This window comes from Amborella trichopoda, chromosome 1, assembly GCF_054954075.1.
Source record: "Amborella trichopoda isolate Santa Cruz 75 chromosome 1, AtrichopodaSantaCruz75HAP2 v2.0, whole genome shotgun sequence".
In the NCBI taxonomy this organism is placed as follows: Eukaryota; Viridiplantae; Streptophyta; class Magnoliopsida; order Amborellales; family Amborellaceae; genus Amborella; species Amborella trichopoda.
The window spans coordinates 57,330,880-57,356,223 of NC_142336.1; the positions used below are offsets into that span (position 1 = coordinate 57,330,880).

General features: G+C 34.6%; 1 protein-coding gene across 2 annotated transcripts; it reads right to left on the minus strand.

Moving 5' to 3' along the window:
* Nucleotides 1–2,021: 2,021 nt before the first annotated feature.
* MBD02 (methyl-CPG-binding domain protein 02) lies at nucleotides 2,022–13,057 on the minus strand. 2 transcript variants are annotated; one of them, XM_006850890.4, is made up of 5 exons: nucleotides 12,910–13,057; nucleotides 8,302–9,048; nucleotides 3,809–3,862; nucleotides 3,428–3,615; nucleotides 2,022–2,586 (listed from the first exon to the last, which is right to left on the minus strand). In XM_006850890.4, exons 2-5 carry the CDS (start codon nucleotides 9,021–9,023, stop codon nucleotides 2,411–2,413), a joined length of 1,140 nt encoding a protein of 379 aa, XP_006850953.1. In that variant the 5' UTR covers nucleotides 9,024–9,048; nucleotides 12,910–13,057; the 3' UTR covers nucleotides 2,022–2,410. The 2 variants fall into 2 exon arrangements, with proteins under 2 accessions (XP_006850953.1, XP_011625767.1); XM_011627465.3 differs by having other exon boundaries at nucleotides 12,869–13,057.
* Between the last annotated feature and the right edge of the window lie 12,287 nt (nucleotides 13,058–25,344).

A 25,344-nucleotide genomic window follows, 5' to 3' on the forward strand; every position in this document is an offset into this window, starting at 1 on the left:
TATAGAAAAATCCAATACCATCATACCAAAGACAATATCCTGGTCAGATATTATCTTACCAGAATCATAGTCTATTCATAATGAAAACCAACCATCCCAAACATCTATACAAAATATTCCAGATAAAATAATAGAACATACAGATGGAAATATTGAAATCCAATTTACAAATAATAGTGCTACTACTTCTATAGCAGACACAGTAGCCAATATATCTCTGTCCAAATGTGTTCCAAATTTGGAACCACCAAGACAATCGGTTACCACATATAATCATAGTCCACATCTAATGACCCTTCCATCCAAACTTAGTACTCCTAATAGACCACAAATTGATGGATTGATACGAACATCAGATAATATTATTATTCCTCAATATAAACAGGCTCAACAAGAGCCTGATGAATCTGAATTCCTCCAAGTCTTACAAATCGAAGAAAATTTCGATAACCAATTTATAATTAATGATTATTTATCCATTGAAAATACATGTATAAGATAATGGTATCTTGATACTTTTAAACCAAAATTAATATCTTTATTTCATAAAAATATAACAAATTCCGTAAACAAGGAAACAAAAGTACATGTTTCTTCACATGGTTAAAAGACATCTTAAATCAACACTCCATTCCTATACCAGAATTTAATCTTCAAACACTTGAATCCCAATTTACTATTTTTAATACACCAGAAGGAAAACAGATTACTTCTATCCATCCTCTTGAAAATAGTCTAAAATTACAAGATCATCATTTAAAACTCCTAATGAGAAAGAAGAATCAACTTCTCAAACACAAATAGCTAATGAGAAAGAAGAATAAACTTCTCAGACACAAATAGTTCTGTATGAAACAATAGCTACTCCTTATAAATTAAACAATGCAAATATGTCTTGTATATATATATATATATATATATATATATATATATATATATATATATATATATATATATATATATATATGTATGGGAGTCACTGCTGTATGCCCATAAGCGAATGGCCCAGATTGAATCTGAGCCATTATGTGACCAATTTGATGCTTACAGATATCCGATAGTATTTGAATTTTAATATTTTTTTCTACAAATCCAAATCACTTAAACTTTTAGACGTGTGTTCTTCTCATCAAGGCGCACCTAATAGAAATATAACAAAAAATAATTCGCAAAAACATTATTGGCCAAAATACCACTCAATACTTTTCAAAGGTATTTTAGTCAAATTATTTCATTAAAAATTATTTTTTTAATATTTTTCGTAGATTCTCCTATTTTTTAAAAACACACATCTAAAATTTCAAGTAATTTGAACTTTTAGAAAAAAAAATTAAAATTCAAACACCATCGGACATCCATGATCGTCAGATCGACCCAAATTCAATCTGGGCCATAGGCGTTTACTGTAGCAGTACACACCTGGGCGCACAAGATCTTTTCTATATATATATATATATATATATATGATTACATGTATATAGTAATATGATACAACCATTAAAAACCATGTTATGGCCATTGTTTGATCCAAAATTTGAAATTTAAACCTTTCTCATTCTAATGAACAATTACAAAAAAAAAATAATTGCAAACACGACCTAGAAAGTATGTTTTTGACCCAATTAACATAAACAGTTCATTTTGATAAGATGCTTAAATCTAAACCTTAGAATAATATTTTCATTTCCAATTTTTTTGGATAGCTTTATCGTCATTAGATGATTTTGAGTTTGTAAAGGCTAAGATCTTAAACTTCACCAAATGAATGGTCTAGATTTGTTTTTAAATGGACTCATTTTGACCATATCTAAAGTTCAAATTGAACTCTCTTTTTTTTTGGATTTATTATTGAGATGATGAATATATGTACAAAATTTTAGATCATACAAATACCACAAACAGGTTTTCTAAAAGTGTCCTTGCATACGAAACAACCATTGCATACGAAACAACCATTGCATGAAATCACTGCCCGAGAGGGGAGAGAGATGTATCACAAGAGGCCACCACAAAACATAATAGAAAAGGATCAAAAGATCAAATGAAGAAAGGGGTTATGCTTATCAAGTCTGATACAACAAAACCTTGCACACATCTACTGACACCAAGGGAAGGCTCTCAGCTAATACAAGGCAAGAGCCATCCACCAAGAATTTCCAAAACTATATTGAAGTCCACCCACCATGTAAAATTATGGAGACATAAGTCCACAACAAGTCCCCCACATATACCCAAAAATCCCACCATATGACACTTTAAAAAAACACATGAAAAACCAAAGAACTACCAAAACAGAATTTAAAAGCAGAAACAAGACCCAAAAAAGGAAGATGTATATATATGTTGCTCTGCTTGGGCTTCAACCCTGTGTTTGAACTATAGTCTTCAATGGTTGCATTGGTTTAGTGTCCTAAGTGTTGAAACCCGGCTGTTGAAAAGCTGAAGGTGGCACCTGGCGTTTTGATGGGCGTTGAATAAATGAAGTCGAGGGTTCCCAGAAGTTAGAACGGGGAGGGGAACCATTTTGCCCAACGGCTGATAGTGGCATTGGGCTTGCCCATGCAAGAGGTTGAGGTTGAGGCAACACTGTCCAAGATCAGGCATATAAAATGAGTTGTGGCAAAAAAGACATGGGAAACTTATCAAAATACACCTCACATTTCAACTATTTAACATTTTACCATTTTTTCTAATATTCCAAGTCAAAATCATTTGTATTTTGATGGGCAGTTTGAAATTAATACAAAACACATGGGTAACATGTTAAATAGTTAATCTCATAGGTGTATTTTGATAAGTTTCCCAAAAGATATGCATAAAGTATGTCAATTGAAAAAATAAAGCATGTCAACCAGCCATGAGAACATAGTACATAATCAGTTGTAAGTCATAATAACACATACATGATTACACATAAAGCACGATAACGAGTCAAAATAACATAAAAATGGATATAAGAAAGAAATGATCTGCAGGTGTAGTATTTTCTGTACAAGGATATTCGGTTAACGTTTAATAAAGTTCTTTATGTACTAGTTACTATTTATGCACACAATGACACAAGAATGCAAACATACAAAGAAAATCATAAGGGCACATGCATACATATACACATCTATGGCTTCGAATATGTTTTACATCCTTACATCTGGCATAATTTCAGATTAGAAAACCCCAGTCCAATAATAAAGGTTAAGCAGTGTGACATATGAATCTGCCTTTCCACCCCTTTCTCTCCCTAAAAAACCTGCCCACCTCTCTCTTCTCACCCCCGCTCCCCACCCCAAAAAAAAACATAGCAGATAGATCATGAACTTCAGCTGGAATCCCTAATATAGTCCAATCTCCCCATTCTTTTGAAAATTTTATTTCCAATCACCAATAACCAGGCCAAACTTGGTAACAAAATAGAGGTTTCTTCACATACCATCATTAGTGGGCTCAAGTGGAGGCGGGAGCCTGTTATCATCTCTCAAAGGCGCATGCATAATAGGCACAGGTTTGGGAGCACGAGACCGCTTTCTGACATATCCTTCTTGCAAAGGCTTCGGGACTCGAAATGAAAACTGTGACATACTAACACCTTCAACAAACTGAGGATGTGCTGCCAAATACCTGCATCACAAAATCCACCAAACAATAATCTTTCCATCAATATATGCGTTCTTTCAATTGATACCTTTCCATCAATAGTCTCTATTCTATTTGTTCTTTGATCAATAAAATTACTGCCAAGGATTAAAGATAGCAACAAAAGATACTCTTTTTATTGTCTTCTATTAACAAAGAATGTCATATTAGAGCATACTTCTGAATATCGCACAAAGAGCGCACTTTAGAGCCTGTCGGTGTGGAGTAGTACCTGAAAGGAATGAGTTAAATTAGAAACCCGTTTTATCGTGCTGCACACAAAAGTAGAAAAAAAACTTTCTTCCTCTCTCTCTCTCTCTCTCTCTCTCTCTCTCTCTCTCTTTTAAAGACGTGTGTGCAACCATGCACAGCCAGAGAACTGACTGAAGATAAGGAAGAAAAACCCGCATCTCTGTTGCCGAGCCAATGAGAATAGCAGGGCTGCAGGGTACAAAATTATTCCAGACAGAAAGGGGTATCACCCTAAAATAAATAAATAAATAAATGAGAGAGAATAGAGAGAGAACAAACATAGTTCATGTCGATGTCCTTTGTCCAAGTTAAAAATAGTAACAAGAATGGCACCAATTAAACCAGTTTCAGTCATCGTGTATGAGCATATATGCATGAATGCTGACCCAGTAGCCATAAAGCAAAGGGTGACTAAAATGGAGAGCATTCCCATGAGAAAAATAAGCATGTTTCTAATTTAAGGAATCATCTTATGATCCCCTTAAAGCTTAAGTAGACCACAAAAAGGAAGTAGCGTATTTCAAGAGAAGCTACTCATAATATAACATATCCAGCAAAAATCTGCTAGGAATGACATTTGATACCTTAAGATGATAGCTACACGAATTGATCATATGCAGGACAACACTTTTAAAATATCTAATGCAGCATCACTCTCAGGGAAATGTGCTACATCCACTAACAAAGACGATGAATAATAGAGTGAATTTTCTTTCTGAGTAGGTTAGCAGAGGGATTTGAGCCTTGGACATTGTGCTGTGGCCTAAAATCTCTAACCACTAACCAAGAGCCCTTTGACGTCAGAATCATAAGCTGCAGTACCTCACTATGGAAATCGACAGAAGCATGGATTGATATACATTAAGGATACAACTAGGCATTTCATGACAGTCCAGATATGGTCATGGGCTGAAGGCCAACATGCATAAATATGTGCTTACCTTACATTTGACACAGGTGTGGGGTGTCTACAAGCACTTGGCATTAAGGCAATACACACGCGTTACACACAATATAATCTCATTAAATATTTAAACAATTGGTACTGTAAACCATGAGAGGGATTCAGATACTTTGCTTAGCGACTACGGTGTAATGGGCCCTCAACTGAACAGCCAAAGTTCGAATCCCAGCTATTTAACTACCCTATAAAAGGATGGTCTTTTTTTTGTACCTACCACCTACCACCTACCACCCACCACCCAAATCCAAGGAAAAATATAATGGATGAGGCTAAAACCAAGAACGTTCTTACATCACAGACAAATCCCATAAGACATTCTCAAAAATCTGGAGTAAAGTCCAGTAATAAGTATTAGGATGAGGCGATTTGTTTTAACACCTCTCACTTTTGTTGGTTTAAATACCAAACCCTAAACATTTTCTTATTTCTAAGAATGAAGGTTGACATTTATAGATTTGTGAGGAAATGTGTGCAGAAAGCAAAAATGGTGTCCCCCAAGTCAGTCGCTCTATATTCCCAAAAGTACTGGTGAGGAACCCGAAAAAACCAAAAAATAGCGAACACAAATGAGAAAACCAAAAAAGGTGGCACCAGTTGCGGGTTTAGTTACCCCCCTTTACTAATAACAGTGATAATAATGATAAAGCAATATCACAAAGATCATGTAAATCATGTTAATTAATATCACAAAATGTTTTTTTCTTTAGAAAGGAACAAAATACATCTTAAAAAAAGAACAAAGTAAGTTCCGCATTCAGATGTCACTGGATAAATTTCCCTTAAAGAGTATTCATTACCAATGTTGACATGAATAAAGCACCCCGACAGAAAGATTGAAGAAACACACATGCACATGTGAAAAGAACAAACACATATACATATACATGTGCAAATCAAAGTATAATTCAAGCACATAAATGTGCACCAACCCACAATTTATTCACTAGTAAATTTTATGACTACATATATGACATATTCTTCAGCATATAGATAAATAGGTCATCTTAAAATAATACGATATAGCACATGCGCATACTTATCAAACTATGATATATATATGCACAATACACCAATGCACAATATTTATGCCGTATTCACTAGTAAATTTATGATTGCATAGTTAACATATTTTTTGGCATATGACCACACACTCTTTGGCACATAACGAGGATGCATAAATGTATACATATATTGATACAATAGGATGCGAAGTTAGTGAAGTATCCTAGGTATCCCCTACCACATCCATATCACATAGTATCAACATGGATAATTCATCAGAAACCACTAACCAATTATCAACGTTGATAATCCACAGTCAAGGAGATTTAGTGAAATTAAATACATTAGTACATTTGATCCAAATAAAATATCCACATAATTAAGGCTAAATTGACCCAAAATGATATCATGTAAGTGTCATAAAATGTTTGTACCTTCCCTTCTTTTCAGGGTAGTTCAGCAGTGGGGTTCAAACTTAGGAGATATTATTGGAACTGTCAACACCTTGACCAATCAAGTCCAAGTCTGAACCCATGTCAGCTTGTTTGGCTGTTCCTAGGACAAACTTCAAGGTTTCAAACCCATGATCTCCCTCAACCGGATTGTCTACCACTAAGCCGAAGCTGACGGGCTTAATAACTGTCCTATATAAACGCCAATCTTAATGAAAGGAGCTTATGTGGAAGATACACCACAGGATAGGCTAAAAGCCTAAAACCACTAGCATGTTCCAATACCTACGGACATGGGGAGCAATAAGTTACCTTGAAGCTTCAAATGCAGTGACATTTCTACTAGCTCCTCTCTAATGGGGATATGTGTACTATAATATGAAGAAATATATTAAAAAATACAGTCCATAGGGATCACTGTCCGACAAACTGATGGATTAGAGATGGAGAGGACAGCAATATTTACCAAAATAGACATGACCAAAACAGTGCATAATCTCTCATTTCATTGGACAATGATGGGACCTATGGAATAGGGTTTTCCCTGGCTCAATTGGATTTATTTTTTACTTTCCCTCCACAGGCACTCGTCTAACTTACAAAGATAATCATAGTACGACTCCATGGTGATTGTTAGATGAATCATCATAATACTTTGGAACGGTTGAAGGAAAAAACACACGGCTTTAGGATTTGAGGGAAAACAATATAGTGAATTGGGGCACTATAAGAGAACGATAGAATGTCTATCACTATATGATGATTTAAGGATAGAATGTGTGTAAATTTATGATCAACAATATAATTTGCGTCAATTTATCACCAAAATATAGAATGATCGCCACTGTATGATCGGACAATGGAATGTGGTTCACCACATAATAACCATATATATCAACATATTAATTGACTATTCTAATAGTCAAAATATTAGCACTTTCTGGAATGGTAACATCCAGATGTGACGAATACAAAGTTATACTTTCCTGCTATATACTTGCCTACTCGTCAGAAAAATAAAACTTTTATTATTAGCTGAAAATAAATTATTCCTTGAATGAGCAAGTACTATGCCTTTTCACCAACATAAATAACATGTTGAGCCAGTTAAACCTACTTTTGTGTGGAAAAAAGGAAAATATTTGAATCAAAAGGCATGTTAAAAATCTCATCAAGAATCTACAAACATGAGGATAGCGGAAGGGGGAGGGGGAGGGGGAGGTCAGATTTTCCATAAGCACTAAAGTATATACTGAGATTCGGAAAATTAGGATTCTTAAACGATGCTTGAAAGAGGCCAGAAACAAATGCTTGGATTAAGGAAAGTACGTTTGTCAAATCTATTTCCGAGCATAAGTAATTTTTTATAAATTAAAGGAGGAAAAGGCCACACTACTCGAAATTTGACCAAATTTCATTTGAATTTCAAATTAATAGATAACCTTCCTATTTAGTTAAGATTCCACGCCAAGCGAGTTTCCTTTACAGCATATGAATTGGCTTTTGCCATCAATGAAGATTTTAGTTAAGATAAAGGAATTGGTTGATCTTTGCTGGAGCTCAAGGCACAATCGCCAACATGCAGATGTCCACTAACATGCATCTTTTCCTGTTTTGGTCAAAAATGATTTATGAAAAAATTCAAATGGAATTTGCATAAAGTCTAATTCGTGGCCTAGATGATGTGTTGCTTCCCAAATAATAAAACGTAGCTACAAATTTTCGCGTCAAGCAAGACTAGTTGAGTAAATTAAACTACGCCCTAACCCAACAATATGGTAATCCTAGTTTAAGTGTTTGTGATGAGTCAATTTACTTGCAATCCAATAATTTCCAAGTCTTGATACACAATGCCAAGTCAAGACTGTTAAAACATAAGGAAAAAGCACACAATCCATAATAACCACAGAGTAGATGACAAAAAAGAAAAAGAAAATCACGACAAAAAGACAAATTTGCTCACAATGCAATAATTCAAGGCCTCAAATTGGAGATACATACACATCCGCAAACTTGCTGCTGCCTTCACCTCTGATCCGGAGGATCCTTTCCCAGCCAGGGGGAGGCTGTTGGATATTGGGTTTATCGATTGCCCAAAGCCTGGTTCCATCTTGACGGATATCAGGTGGATCACGACAAGACACGTCTGGGCGCCACTCTCGAGCTCTCTCACATACCCAAGGATCCTCCAAAATTCGACATCGAATAGCTTCGTACTGCTCCTTAGAGGGAATCAGTCGCCATTTTAGGCATGTAGCACATTGGACAGTAAATGCTCCTATAGAGGGCAAAACCTTTCGAGTCCGAACACGACGATTGTTTAGGAACTGAGGTTCTGGAGGTGCATCATATGTGTCTGAGAAATTATCATCGGATTCATCTGCCTCCGCAGGCTGATAAACTACCAATTGATTTTGCGCATCAGAAGGAGAGGACTCTCTCTCTTTCTCTTTTTCTTTTTCTTCCTTCTTCTCCTCCTTCTCCTCCTCTTTCCCTTTCTCCATATCCCCCTCTTTCTCTTTCTCCTCTTTCACCTTCGCTTTGCCCTTCCCCATCTCTTTTTCTCTCTCATTGTCTCTGGCCAGATCTTGCAGTGGTTCTGTAGGAGTTTGATCCGATTGACTCTGGGCAACTGAAATGAGAGGATCATCATGTCCCTGCTCCTTCACAGGGAAGGTCTCATCTTTTTCCAGCTTCACTGTACCAAGTGGACCTTCTGACATCTGAATAGAGCACGTTGGTTGCTGCCTGTAGAAATAAATAAGGTAAAATTTTCATGTCATTCCAAACTAAGACTGAACTGAGAAGCCAACTTATTTAATGTATACCTGAGATGATTTGCCTGAAACATAAACAATACTACATTAAGGATCTTGAACGCAATGAAATAACACCCATGCAAACCCAGAGAGTGCACTTATGTAACAACTGATGTTCCAATCATTATCTATCTTCCTTCCCTCAAGGTTGAGTCTAATACTAATAAGATGTGAATGAGGAAGTGCTTACTCTCCATCCTGCTTATATGACCTATAAAGGAGATGACTACTCTCCAAGCCATTTTGCAGGACTCCAAGTTAGACAACCGGGTAGTTGAAATCGTGAAATCTGCCTTCGTTTTCAAATTAGAATAAAATGAAAGAAAAGAAAATTCTGAACCTCAATTAAGGATGAACAAAAACAAATGAAGTAACAACGAGGGAACCTCTGTCCCCTAGCGATTTCAACTGAAATGTAGTTTGTTTTTCTCTTCCTCCCGGGACAACCTTTTGCAATACAACTGAGATTAAGACGAGATCCTTCTTGTTCACCAATAAGCAGATCAACAGCAAACTAACACATTCAGAAACTTGCATCATCCAAGAAACCTAGAACACCAAAAAATTCTTCCCCGAATAGCTTTGAGATGGCAACAAGCCATCCATTGTGTCGCCCGTCCTATTTGGGAGCTTAATTAAAACGACAGTTATGATTGTTCAAAGCCAGCACAGGCATGATTTTTTGTTAGACAGATGCAGAGCACCAAACATCCTTTAGATGTCCACATAAATATGGCATTAAACAATTTAATGCCAGTGTTGAGTTAGTTTATATTAATAGGAATTATGTGACCTCGATCTTTGCTCTTGATCAACGTCAAACAACGTCTTCTTTAAAAAGATCTCTGAAAAAGAAGTAACATTTTGACCTATGGGATTAAGTACAACAATGGACACACATGAAATCAATACCAATAATTAAACAAGTCTGAAGATTATTCACAATAAGTTATTAATTAACGAAAGATTGATGTAACTTTTTACCAACATAAGTGTGGAACTTTCCATAGATGATGGTAAAACAATCAAACCATTTGAAGTAATTCAAGCAGTCATCCATAACATAAAGTGTCCAGAATATGAAGAACCTTCATATTGGTGTCATTAGAACCGCACTGGCCACCAAATTGGCCAGGGGTCTAATCTGGTCAAAACATTCCAACTAACAGTTACACTGATTGGACAGTATTTTTAAAAAGTTTAAAAAAGAAACAAGAAGAATAGTTTAAAAACATTAAAAATATAACATAAGAAGTTGTTTGACCTTGTTTTGCTGGCCCAACAATCAAAACTACCAAGTCCGATTGGTCAAACAAAGGTTTTGGCTGGTTTTCAACGATACCTGGTTCTTGTTTTAGACCAAACCAACCAATGCGGCAATTTGACCAATCGGACCCAACCTGTTTGGGTTACTGCGGCCAAAACCTTCCAACTAGTATTTGCATTAGTTGGACAGGATATTTAAAAAAATTTAAAAAGAAACAGGAATAATAGTTTAAAAACATGAAATGTATAAAACTAAAAGTTATCTGAGCTTGTTTTGCTGGTCCAACAATCAAACCGCCAAGGCCGATTTCTCAAACATGGGTTTTGGCTAGTTTTCAATGAAACCTGGGTCTTGTTTTGGACCAAACGAACCTATAGTCGGCAATTTGACCAATCGGACCCGGCTGGTTTGGTCCATTCTTGACAACACTATTTCATTTAATAGATATGGGGTTTCTATATTCAAAGAAGAGTGTTAGTAAAATTAGTGCAGGCATGCACTCCTTTGAGAGTAGCTGGAGAAACATGGCTTGTGAATCATGGTAGATGGGTGGATGAGCATCACACAGAAAACTTTGGTAAACCTTAATGTTCGTCTCTCTAAGGGAACTATATTTCTACAATCTATTTAATGTTTCAAAGAGTCATCAAAGATATTGGGTCAGAAAATATATATAAACTTGAATAAAACAACAAATCAATTGTGGCTGCAGGGAAATTGCTAACGACCAGATCAATGGTTACGGTTGTGATGCTTGATGAACTTTGGTAAATATCTTGGCTAAATCAAAGATATTTAATCCATTAAGCTGATGCAACAAATGAACCATATCAATGAAAATAGATCCAAGATTCAAATGGAAAGCATAATGAACCACTAGCACTAGCATCTATAAATATTATGATTTTAAAATCTGATTAATCAATAATGCAAGAGAGCCACAAAAGTTTAAGGATTGAGCGACAAGCAGCTGTTTAAAATTCAAACCACATCATCAACAAACGCAAGAAACCTCTATTTGTAATATATAGGCCCATTGGCGGTTTAAGGAACATATCCACTATCAGGCCACCAAAAACAAAAAAAAGTTGAACAACAGCTTCTCAATTATCAACTAATAATGATGACATGAGCAAAACACAATAACAAAAATAATCATATCAATAATCAGACCCACTCCACCAAGCATAAACGTGATAAAATGTGTAATGTGAATAATCGCAAACTTTAAATAAAAATTAAAATATAGTAAAGGGGATAATTCTCTTAAAAAATGCATTAGAGAAAATGAATATGCCTCTACTAAAGTTTTCAAATTGCATGCAGTAAAAATAGACGATCATACAAGCATTTTGCACAATGCAGTACTTCCCACATATATTTCATTATATCTGTGAACCCACTCTATAACTTCAACTAAGAAATAGAAAAATTGAAAAATTTAAGAGGTTTGTAGAAATTGAAAAAACAAATTTTTTGCACAATGCATTGCCTTTCATTTTTTAAGAAATTGAAAATTTTTATTTTTTTCCTCATTAAACATTTGCACAGCCCCATGGTGGAGGTTTGTAGAACTGAGCAAAATTCCAAAATCTAACTTTCAAAAGAAAAAGAAAAAAAAAATCATTACCACCATTAACGACAATACAACAACACTAATGACAATTATAAATAATCAGGGAAATGTAAGAAAAAAAAAAACCACAAAAACTCATTCATAAAAAAAATTATCATTACACCCATTAACAACAATACAACAACACTAATGACATATATAAATAATCAAAGAAACATAAACAAAAAACAATACTTATCACAAAAGCTCAATCAATTGGAGAAAATAAGAGTTGAAGAGCTGGTTTCGATTTCCATAAATGGAAATATTTTCGAAGAACGTAAAAGGAAATGAAAAAGAAAACAACCATGAAAGCTCAACAACTGCATGCATGACCATCCCAAACAACCATCTGTTAAATGACCAATAGATCATCTTATCTTAACCATATACTCGGTACTCATTAATGATTTCGGACCCAAAATAACAGAGTCCGTATAAATATCGATAATGGAGTTATCCTATTAATATTTAACCATTGTTATATGTAATGCAGAATCCAGTTTACAAATCTCAAAGGATCACATAGCCATGTAACAAAACAGGAGATAAAAAAAAGCAAATAAACAAATAGAAAATCCCGATCCCACAAAAATCAAAGCATTGTTACCGAAACCGACTTGCCCAGGGAAACAAAATTCCCGCAACAAAGCCTAAATCAGCGGGTGCGATAACACAAAACAAAGCCCATTAAAACACAGTAAAAATGATTTCGGCACATCACAAATCTTATTCGAACTCAATCCTATATAAAATCCTCAACAATATATTTCATCACATAAAATGATGAATCCATTCAAATATTTGAACCAGACAAAATCCTCGAAAAAACAGACCCAAATCCATAAAAGAAAACCAGAAAAGTACCTGTAAATTCCAGGAAAAATGAGCGAGTGAAGATCACAAACCTTCAGCGGTGGATTATATAGGAGCCTATTTTCGCAACCTCCATTAAAAGACTGTAAAAAAATACGTATAATTATACGGTCATTGAGCACGCCTATACGATTCCATGGCGTCAAAGGCAAGGCTTAAGTTCAGCTCCCCCAACTCACTGAGAGAGTAATTACCGGACTTGTTATGCCTATTTATAAACTCTCTGAAACTTTTATTAATTATCATATAACTTTTTTGACATCTCATAACTAAGACTTTTAGTATTATTATTATTATTATTTATTGCTACGAGGCCTCCATGTGTAGAATCAATGTATTTTAAAAATGACTATAATGCCCCTGTATTTTACTATAACGCCCTTTTATACGGCCTGATAAGGGTGATGACACGTATCGCGTATTCTGTGCAGTGACCTGTAAAGCGTAGGTATACGGAAAATTTACGAAAATGCCCCTGCAATGGTTGAAGAATGGAGGATTATTCAGTGGATTTTTTTTTGTTTATTGGAAAAAATGATTTATGAGTCGCTTGGATTTGAGCTGTATGGTCAAGAATGGCTCAGATTTTGTGCATTAATACAATTATTATTTTGAGGAATGACGGGTGCGTTGGACCTCGAAATTTACATGAATGTGCCTCTCATTCAAAACCCCCTAATCTGGATTGAGAATTACCGGACAACATTAAAACTACCGAGTGAGCAATCCTATTCTTGTTGCCTTTAGAATCCCCGATATTATTCTTTTATGAGTACTTTTTTTTCTTTTTTTACCAATTTTTTGCCTATATAGACCAACCGGATTGGTCCAATACCTAGCCGGTCCAACCGGTTTAACTCTCATTTAGTCGTTCAAAATGTGAAAAAAGTTGAACTTCTAAAAAATATTTGAGATAAATGTGTCCAACATTTTCGACCGTCCATTTATTCTCTTCTCCTTCAATCTTAGTGGCCCGGCCTTTTTCGAGATTTGGAGAAAGGTGGATTTTTTAAGATCTTGTAATCTTTTAGATGAAATCTAAATTACTAAATGTCCTTTATATTTAGTGGCCACGGCTTATTTTGGGAGGTTACTTCAACTATTTCTCGAGATTGGAGATTACATGAATGTGCCCTTTTTTATAGAGAAATATTGTCATATAAATTCACAATTTATGAGAAAAATCTTGCTAAAATTAATAAGGTTAATGTATTTTCTTAGTTTAGATGAAGAAATATTATCCTATAAATCCGAATTTTTACCCTCGATAATCGTAAAAATATTAGTCTTTTTTAGAAAATTTTGATACACTTCATAAATAAAATCCAATATCCAATACGTCACTTGCACATGAGTAGGGAGTGTGCACTATTGAGAACGGTGCACCACAACAATGTTATAACGGTCATTGACTATAAAACTGTTTCAACTGCTGTTATAACGTCCCGTTATATTGTTTTCTAGATTTTTTTTAGGGGATAAATATTGAATAACGATGTTATATTCACGTGACATCCAAAGACTGTCAATGTTATAACTGGTGTTATAACGTTTTTCACAACTTTCTGCGTCGATTGATCCTATCGATCGTGTTTTTCACCACACCTTCTTCTAGTCCAGATGCAAATAGCAAAGAATAGCACGGTCCCGCGTCATAATATCGAGTAATATCGGGACCCGCTAGTCCACTCACAAATGACTTTAAAAGGAAATTGTAAGGATATGCTACACCAAAGTGCGGAGTATCATAGTATCACACCCTGTAATTGGTTGGTTCAGTGAAACTAGATTGCACTATGAAGGTTTCACATGTAAAATGTGCATGTATAACTCTTGTGAACGTTGATCTGTACCATCTAGCAACTATTATTGTTGATACCAAGGTTGAAATAACTCTTAGGATGGTTGGATTCCGACGTTGAATCCGATTCCGACTCTTCAAGGCCCGAACTCGAGTTCCCCCGATTCGACTTGGACAAACCCCAGCTGAACACGGAATGTAGTGAACATTTTTAGAACCATAAAAAAGAGACTATATGATTTTAGGGTTTTTTCGGCAGGAAACCGCCCAGCCCTGATCAGGTCTGACTTGGGCTTTCAGTGGAACCAGCCATTTTTCAAACACATTGACTCTAATCCTAATTCAATTAAGGTGATCAATATTTACGAAACTCTGTGGACGGTTATTTTTTTTTGCCCACTTTTATAAGCATTTGGATGCGTACGTATGTGAATCTCTGGCATAAAATGCCACCTCTTGTTTCATATAAACACTCCAATGTGTGCACCTTGTTTGTTACTGCCAAAAAGGTTGACCAAAAGTGTCTTTCTTGACAAAGATATCCTTTGTTGTTATGGATCACAAAAGTCTCTCTCTCTCTCTTGTTGACCTAGTCACCCTACTATGCATAAAGATTTACATATAAAAGTGTACGTATCATACAACTTATCAAGTACTATTATATAGGGGGAAAAGTTTATTTTATGATATAAGGTGTATCTTAAAAATCTAGTAGAAAAAATTCTTTTAAAGTTGGAAAATCTTATAATTGATCGTACTGAGCTTGAGATGTATAAATACAAAGAAAAAAAAAGAATTTGAAGTCCTAAAAATAATGTACCTCATAACAAGTTATAAGCTCAATCTATTTTCAAGATTGTCAAGTATTTATAATCTACTCAAACATAGGTCTTCAGTCCAACTTCGAATTTTCGACACCAAATAATATATTAAATGTGGACATTGTAGTATGCTCATGATACCATTGTTCTAAATCCATAAAGGCTCTTTAACTATTAAATCTATGGTCACTTCTAAAAAGATAATTTTAAGCTATTGTGGTATAGACTACAAACATCTTTTCCATGATTTTGCGCATTGTTGTTTAATGGCTTTCAAATGAATTTGGAATGGAAAGGATAATATGATACTCATGACAACATAGACAATCGTAATGAGTGCCATCACCATCCAATTGATGGGCAGACGGCGATAGAGAAAGTGGAATGACCACTCTCTATATGTCACTTGGATCATTTAGGCTTCAGCTTAGTGGCAGACATATTGGTATGGAGGACGGAAGTCAATGCATTCGACCCTTTGCCTAAACAAGCTGAGTGTTAGTTTGGATGTACCCAAAATCTATAGACTTTTTGGATCGTCATCCAGAAATACAGCGATGATCACATTTTGGATAGTTCAATGATAGGAATCGAACTTGAGATGTAGCATTTCATTGTAAAATCTTACAAAATTAGATGATTCTATCTCATCCCTGGCAAATAAAGCGTGCATGCTCCAATTTTTCACTGATGGTGATATCCTCTCACTGGAAAATCCTTGGACATCCATGTTCAGTACAATAGAAGATAGAACTCCTTAAGCTTCTCCTTCTCTGAAAACCCGCCTTGAGTTTTTGCTTGTTCGAAACCTCATGCTCCGAGTTCTAGTGTTCTGAGACTGGGAGTGATGAAGCAAGTAATTAAGTCTATGTTAGGGTTCTCCAATTCTGACACTCTAGACATGACTCCTGAGAAAATGATGGATAGAAGAGAATTAGAGGGTTTGAAAGATGAATCCTTGAGGCTCTGAACAGCTCTCTATTTAGAGAATGTGCTTAGAGATTAGCTAGTAAGAGAGTCTCTTTTCATAGTTCAGTCATTTGCCCTCTTGACTAGCCTTTATCTTCATATTAGAATCAGTAGTGTCTCACTCTCTCAATAGGGTGGTGGGAAGGGATACACAACCAAAAAAAAAAAAAAAAGGCTTTCAGAACACCGTGAGAATTTTGCAAGAGTGGATCAAGAACTCCAATTTTGTTTCAACTTTTGTATGGAAAACTTGTAATTTTTGAGCCATGAGTTCATTTCATGGTATTGTCAATAAAGATACCATTTATTTTTTTTACATAGAGGTCACCATCATTCTTGTCTTTTAAATTTCAAAATGGGTGGTTGTAAATAAATAGACACAAAATTCATTAAAAAATAAATTTTTGGACTTCGTGACTCACCCCAAGCCAACCAATTTGACATATAATGAGTGAGAATGATTATCACCTCCATGTACAAACGATAAATGGTCTCTTTGTAGACAATCCCTTATTTTATTGGACAATGAAGCTAGTTGATTGTTTAGTAGTTGACAATTGCAACACGTCCCAAGTTCAATATCTACAGAAGTGAATAAAAATGATTTATAAAAAACATGTGAACCCCTCATTGCCATGGTCAAAAGCTGTTTCTAGATATATGACTTATTCTAAAAGTACGGTCGAGCATTAATTCAAAGGTAATTCTATATTATAAAGATCATTTGCATTACGTGCAAGAATGTCAAAATCACATTTTCCTCATCAAATGTAAGATTTTGCTGCCAAAGGTAATATCATAAGGATATATCATAAAGTTCAATAAAAATTTTATGGGACTTTAAGTGCGTACAAAGATATACACCTCCAGTATCTAAATTTCACAACATATTCTCACTTTTTCGTACCAAATTAAGTGGCCTTATTGTAGATTTTTTTTTCATTAAAAAATTTTATTGCCATTTTGACGAATAAGGAATGCTCTAGTTTTCGTAAACCATGAATGGAAGCTCATTTTGGCGATATTTTTCTTCATCGTTCAATGTAAAAAAAGCTCATTATGTAGTTCTTTTTCTTCTATTTCTTTTTTTATTATTATTCTCATTCGTAGTTCTTCTTCTTTCATCATTTAAAGGAAAGGAAAATGAGAATGCTATTATATAATGGAAGCAAGATACAAAATTGGGATTTATTTTTCGGGATAAATTTCTTGAAAGGATAAGCAACAACATTCCCAATTGCAATTTTGATAAATACAATGCAATGCGGAGGCTAATACTTTGGAATTTCCATAATATTTTAGTTCATAGTAATATTATAAAAAAAAAAGTTGTTTTGGGGGGGGGGAGGAACTAGTAAATGTGACACCATTTGTGTTGAGGATTGATGTTATGTATTCTGAGACTTAATATATATCCATACAAAGGTATTTCGGTAATTTGTACCATCCATCTGAAACTCAATATATATATTGTTGCGATTGATCTAGGATTAAAGGAAAAACGCAGATTGTTATGTAATCAGAGAGGCGTGAAGAAGAGAGTTTTTTGTAACCTTATTCTCTATTGCCAGCAAAGAAGTTCTCATCTCCCGTGGACGTAGGCACGTTGCCGAACCACGTATATCATTGCGTTGTGGTTGGTTGTCTTTCTTCTGTGTTTATTTCTTTTTTTTAGATATCGTGAATTGTTTTTCATTTCTACAATTTGAACTATAACAGTTTATAAAATTTTAGTAATGAAATGTAATCAGTAAAGAGTCCCAAAAAAAAGAAAAAAAAAAAAAACTACGTACTTTTTATACGGCATGACATGCATGGAGACGAGCTCGTCTTTTGTGAGAAATGGGAAGTAACATGTCAACAATGATTAATGTTGGAAAGTATTTGGTGGTTGGCTGATTCATTGAACATATTGCAAATCATTGCAAATCTATCTCTGCCTCACATACATAAATTTGGTGTTTCAAAAGCAGTAAAGATCTAAAGTTATTTACAACCTTGAAATAAAAATTTCATAAAAAAAAAGAGTATAAAATGGATATCTATTATATTTAATATGCATTTATTATAATTTCATGATTGTGATAGTCGAGATGATTTCATGAATTTCTTTCATCAACAAGATAGGTTTTAGGACAGTGGACTCCTTGTTCATGGTAATGCATGCATCCCGGAACGCATATAAATCCTTTCCTCTATTTTGACAAGATAAAAAGTCGAAGTTGGGCTCTTGGATGATTAGAGGTTGTTTGGTTCATTGAAAATCTCTCCAGGAAATCTCTATGACAAAGCCCGTTTTCCATTTTTGATTGGTGGGAAATCTCTCTCCAGGAAATCTTTATGGGCACGCAGCTATATAAAACATGGGAAATATCCTCCATTTCAGGAGGCATGAAGCTGATTTCTTTGAAATCTCCCTCGTGAAGCGAGACTTCGGATGAACCAAACAAGCCCTCGATCTTTTATTTTCAATGTCCAAACTTTTTAACAAAATAACTAAAGTAGGTTTAATAATTTAAAAAGTTGACCTTTTAATTTTAGCACAAGGAGGTCACAATAACTATTGATCATTAAGCGTGAAATCAAATGCGGGTTTGTGATTGATTGGGTATGAAACTCTATATAAGATTTTTCGAACTGTGTGATACAAGCAAACTGTCGGACTTCACATACGATAGCTAGCTAGAGGTGGTTGTGACCTTTTGTGTTAAAGATAAATGGTTATGTAGTGTACAATCCTTAATAATTTATGGTTCAATTTGAAACTTGTTGCTCATCGTATGTGATGGAACTCATGCTCTTAGTTTCTTTTTTGAATTTTCATGCCAATAATATATCAAATTGCAAGTCTAATTTCAAGTGTTATACTTTATTTTCCAACATTGTAAAGCATTCCATGCTTTTGAGGTAGTGAGCCAAAAGTTACGAGCGAAGTCATAGTTAAAACATGACAAAATTCTTATTCTCTGTGTGTTAACCCTGGGATTCGAACCTTGGGGAATGGGATGCACCCCTTAGTCCCAACATATCACATCTTTTAAGGCTATACGCGTTAGTCCCTCTTACCCCTCTTTACAATTCCGATCCCCAGTTTCAAAAGAACTATCTGGTTATACGCGTTAGTCCCTCCTACCCCTCTTTACAATTCCGATCCCCAGTTTCAAGGGAACTATCTGGTTCTTGGGTATCAGGTGGTTCCCAAAAGAACGGCCTTATTCACTTTTAAACTGGTTTTGACCGGTTCTCTTAAGGAAACAATGCAAGTTTTATAAATTTTTTATTACATTTTTATTTTTATTTTTGAAATTTTTTAATTTTATTTATTTATTTCATTTATCTAGGATGGTTGCCCCTATGCCAACCGTGTCCATGACATGTCATCAAGGAAATGAAACAAATAAATAAATATTTAAAAACTTGAAAAATAAAAATTAGAAAAATAAAAAATTCATGGGAATCATATCATATGAGTGCACAATATGTTGCATGTTCATTATCAATAGTATGGCACAGGTCATTTCAGCGATTCAAACTCACAATGAATGACAAAGTTGATTTGTGTTTCTGCTAGAGAAAATAGTGGGGAATTGAGTAGAAGATCCCATCTCTGGTCTCTTTTGTTGAGTATGGATGGTGAAGGTGGCATGAATCATACTGTTGATGCGGTAAATGTTCCTACTTCACCTGTAGTAACTAAATATAAATAATATATGCACCATACTATTCCAATCTTTCTTTAATGTATCTGCCCATAACATTACTGCTCTGGCCTTATAACGAATCATATAAAAAACATAACAAGCAAGAAAATGCCATAATATTTTTTTAGTAATCAAAATCCTTAAAAAAAATTGATTTACTACTAGTTTTCCAATAAATGGCAGAGTCAGTCGGTGCTTCCAACCAATACATGTACTATTTAGTTAAGAAAAGATAAAATATTTATTAAAAGGAGAGTTTGCACATGTAATTAGGTTTTATGGTATATAAGGTAGGGATGGTGCGGAAGTAGACCAATTACCTTTAATACAAGTGGTCACAATTAATCTTGACCACAAGATGTAAAATTGGGTGGTTGCATTTATGACATTGACTAAGCTCAAAGTTCAAAATAAAATTTTTTTTCGAAGTTTGTGACACACCCAAGCAATCAGATTTTACATTGGATGGTCATAAGTAATTGTGACATCTTTGTTCCAAAGGTATAGTCTCATTGTATACTATCCTTGATTATATACCATGAGTTATCTTTGTCACAAGGAGGTCACGATTACTTCTAGCCAATAGATGTCAAATTGGATGGTTCGAGGTGAACCATGAAGTATGAAAAAAAAAAAAATTGAACTTTAAGGCTAGTTAATGAAATTCTTACAATCATCCAATTTGAAATACTGAGGGATACGCGTGATAGTGATCTCCTTATACCAAAAAGTAAAATGTCTCTTTATATGCTTTTCCATTTATTATAGGGAAAGACATCAAAACCTTAACTCACTTTGTAAAGTCCTCCTCAATAGGTTCACTGCTCTAAAGTTCCTCTTTATATATATATATATGGATTATATTAGGGTACTCACATTATGAAGTAATTTATCATTGTACCCAATAAATTTGGACACTTATATATCATTGTTTTGTACATAGAGGTTTTTTTAATAAAGATATTTATGGTCATTAGAAAGGATGTGACATCATTGACCCTTCTAATGATTTCTACTTACCCTTTTATGTTCTTTCTTATTTTTAACTTTTTTTTATTATTTTGGATTGTACACGCATTCAGCTGAGTCACTAACTACATTACAAGGCCGAGTTCCGTGCCCGAGAAACGAGTCGAGTTTCTCAACATTGTTTTACGCTTTGCACGAGCACAATACCATACAACCTTGCCCCGCACAATGGAGACAGTGGAACAAAATATGGTTCTTTTCTGCACTTTTTCTTCTTTCTTTATTGTTTATTATTTACTATCCGTTTGAGTTCATGGCTTGCGAGAATTATAAAACCCTCTCCAATATTCGTGTCTTTGTTATGGGAAGCAAAGATTCAGTGTGTTTGGCACCACCCAAAAATAACCTATATGTTTCTCATTTAGAAAGTAATACTATAATAATAGGTAGTAAATAAAACATAAATATAAGCGTTACTTTCTTGTTTGGAAAGTGCTAATACAAGGGTGTGGGTTGTATAAGGCTGAGGCTCTAAACAATCAAAGTAAGGCGTGCCTTCAAATAGTATTGAAACTTGTAGTTTCTGCTCTGAAAATCTTTATAATGGAATGAAAATTTATTTATTTTTTTAATTATAAAATTTTTGGTTTAAAAAATAATGCATATCAAACAGATCTATGAACACTTGAAAATCTTAAAAATTAACTATCTAGATAATGTATTACTATATGTACTAGCCCATTTTTTTTAGGAAAAATATCTCAATACTCCATATTTTTAGGTTTCATTTACAATAGACCTAAAGTTTTAAAAGATATATTAAGACATAAAAATTGTAGATTTTATTTTTTCTAATCCCCTGAGCTACTTTAAACTTATTTTTTTAAGCCAAACAAATCTAAAAAGACATGCCTGTTTTAAAAGTCATCCTCTCAAAATTCTCTCTTTTTCTCTACCAGCACCTCTTCGCTTCTCTCTCTCTCTCTTTCCCATCTCTAACCCCTCAATCTCTCCTCCCACTCTCTCTCTCTTCACGTTTCCCATTTCTCTCCCTTCATTCTCTCTCCTCCCTCCCCTCATACAGCAACAGAGAGAGGTGTTTGGTGGTTAGAGGTTACCAAGAAGAGAGGAGAGAGAGAGGTGGTGTTTGGTGGTTAGAGGTTATCGGGAGGAGATGAGAGAGAAAGGTGGTGTTTGGTGGTTAGAAGTTATCGAGAGGAGAGGCGAAAAATAGGTGTTTGGATAAACATCAGAAGGGAGAGAGGTGTTTGAATAAATACGGAAGGAAAAAGATGCTTGGTGGTGAGAGGTTTGCATAAACACATGAAGAGAGAGATGTTTGATGGTGAGAGGTTACTTGGAAGGAAAGAGATATTTTGATAAACAAGAGGAAGAAGAGAGGTGTTTGGGGGAAAGAGAGAAGTGTTTGGATAAACACGGGTGGAGAGAGAGAATGAAATACGGAGCAAGAGAGAGAAAGAGATTAGTTTGGTGTATATAAATAAAAGGAGAGAAGGGATTGGGTTTAGAAATAGTACGTCTTTCTTACATTTGTTTAGGTTAAAATATAGGTTTAAAGTAGCTAGCTCATTTGAAGATATTGTTTGAAACCTTGGGTTTATTTAAAATCTAAAAATAATGGATATGGAGATATTTTACATTCTTTTTTTAATGTCTACGTATCTCAAGGTCGAAATGATCAAATTTGAGGGCTTTTCAGCATTGAAACTACTTCTAGAGATTTTTTAAGGTGCACCTTAATTTGATTGTTTAGGGCATCAACCTTATATAATTTTTTTCCAAACATAAAATACAAATGTTACTCATTTAAAAAGCAATAATATAAGGATTTGGTTTCTATAAGGTTGCAACCTTAAACATCCAATTAAGGCGCAACTCCACATTTTATCATAACATGCAATTTTGGTGTAAAAAAATCTTAGGATCATCTCAAAATCTATTTTTATATCTCATTATAGAAGTTTAAACTCCAAAAAAAAGTTAAAATCAAGTAGATATATAAACATATGAAAATCTTGAAAATGAACCATCCAGATAATATATTGCAAGATGCACAATTTCTAGTACTCAAAATATTTTTTAAAATTCATCTATCTCGATGTCGAGATGATTTATTAGAGGGTTTATCAACATTAAAACAACCTTATTCGATGGAATTTTGAGGTGCATTTTTAACTCAACATTTTAAGTTTCCAACCCTATATAAACTTTGTCAATATAATAATGGTAGTACATAAAAGATTGGCACGCATTAACAACAATCCTAGTATTGGAAAATAATGAATACTAGATTAACAGCAAATCATATTGACAATATCATACTAACCATGTGGAAACAGAGTGCAGCACGTACTAATACTAAAATTAGCAATGGGAAGCAATGTGCAGTATAATTGAAGAAAAGTTGGCATGGGAAGACAGCAATAAAACCAATTTTGCATTATGAGACAGAATATTGGACGGACAAAAAATAATATACCTATAAAATGGACGTAGTGGAGATGAAGATATTGAGATAAATGCGAAACAAGACAAGAAAGGCTAGTATCCGAAATGAATCATTTGGGAAAAGTTTAGTTGTGGCACCAATAGGCGATAAGATGAAAGAGAGTAGGCTTAAGTACGTTGGCCATGTGTGACGTCAACCCAGTACAACACATGTTAGGAAGTATGAGTTAGTTTAAGCAGAAGGATTGAAAAGGGCAAAAGGGACAAATGAATGTGGTTGGAAGTAATCCAAAAAGATATGAGGACTTATGGCCTCACTGAAGGTATAGAGGGTATAGCTTTAAATAGAACATAATGACAACTATGATTCGTGTAGCTGACACTAATTAATTGGAAAAAAGCTATGATGATGATAACGAAACTTGACATGGAGAGAAATAATGAAGAAAAAAGGACTTGGGTCGTGGTGGTAGCCCTCTACACCCTAGTCACCATGTTATGGTTTACATTCCCACTACTAACACCAACTCACTAATAGACCACATTGTGGTTTACATTCCCACTACTAACACCAACGCACTAATAGACCACGTTGTGATTTACATTCCCACTGTTAACACCGACCCACTAATAGCTTCAAAAAACTAACTCCTAATCTGCTTGAAAAGCAAGTGGGCATGTCTTCCCCACTTAATTACCCCCAAAAACCAAAAAAAAATAAAAATAATAATAGATAATTAATTTCGATGCATTTTGGACTCGAGATACTTATAGTGAGTCCGTCCTCTCAAAATATATCATGGTGATAGATTTTTAATCTAAATTTTACAGGTTTATTGTCTAGATCACCTTAATATAATGTGGCACACAAGCGATCATTCATGTCACTCCTCATCAATAAACAGTGACTGTGCAGCTTTAAACAAAAGAAAGAGATAATGATTGTTACTAAAGATCTAAAACAACCGGTGTTTTTAAAAAATGGTGCAATTTATATATGGTGATAACCATACTCAATAAAAAGTGACTGTGCAGCTTTAAACAAAAGAAAGAGATAATGATTGTTACTAAAGATCTAAAACAACCGGTGTTTTTAAAAAATGGTGCAATTTATATATGGTGATAACCATACTTACAGAAGTTGCGATGTTGTACACCATCCATTTTAGTTAGATAGTAGACATTTGTCGGACTTTTATGACAATTAAAAACTGACACTTTTGTTAAAATAGTTTTAAATATGCACCATCGTAAGATGAACAATATAGATTAGCATAACCTCAGGTAAAGATTAGTGTACCCTTACTAAGGAAGGTTGCAACCTTATATAAACCTCTTTTTTAAAAAAATAGTTAGTCCTACTTAAGACTCTCCCACAAAGACTAGATTGGGAGCCTCTAGGCCCAAAAAAACCTAGTAATCGCCCAAGTCCCATTATCTCAATTTTTTAAAAAATTTTTTTAATGAAAAGCTCCCCTCTCCCAATCATACTTGCTCGAGTTGGTGGGACTCAGGCTCAGGACCTAGCAGGTTGGAGCCTGTGTCCGACTCTTGAAACACTGAAGGCACCTTTCTGCATTCTTGGTCAAGCAAAGAGTCGTATGAGGAGTTTCAATGAGGAAAGGCAGCACAGCTTTACTTATCAAGATTTTTATCAAAAACTGACGCATGCCACAGCCCTAAAGACATGCATGGATGTCTAAAAATGACATACATGAGCACGCACACAAAAACTAA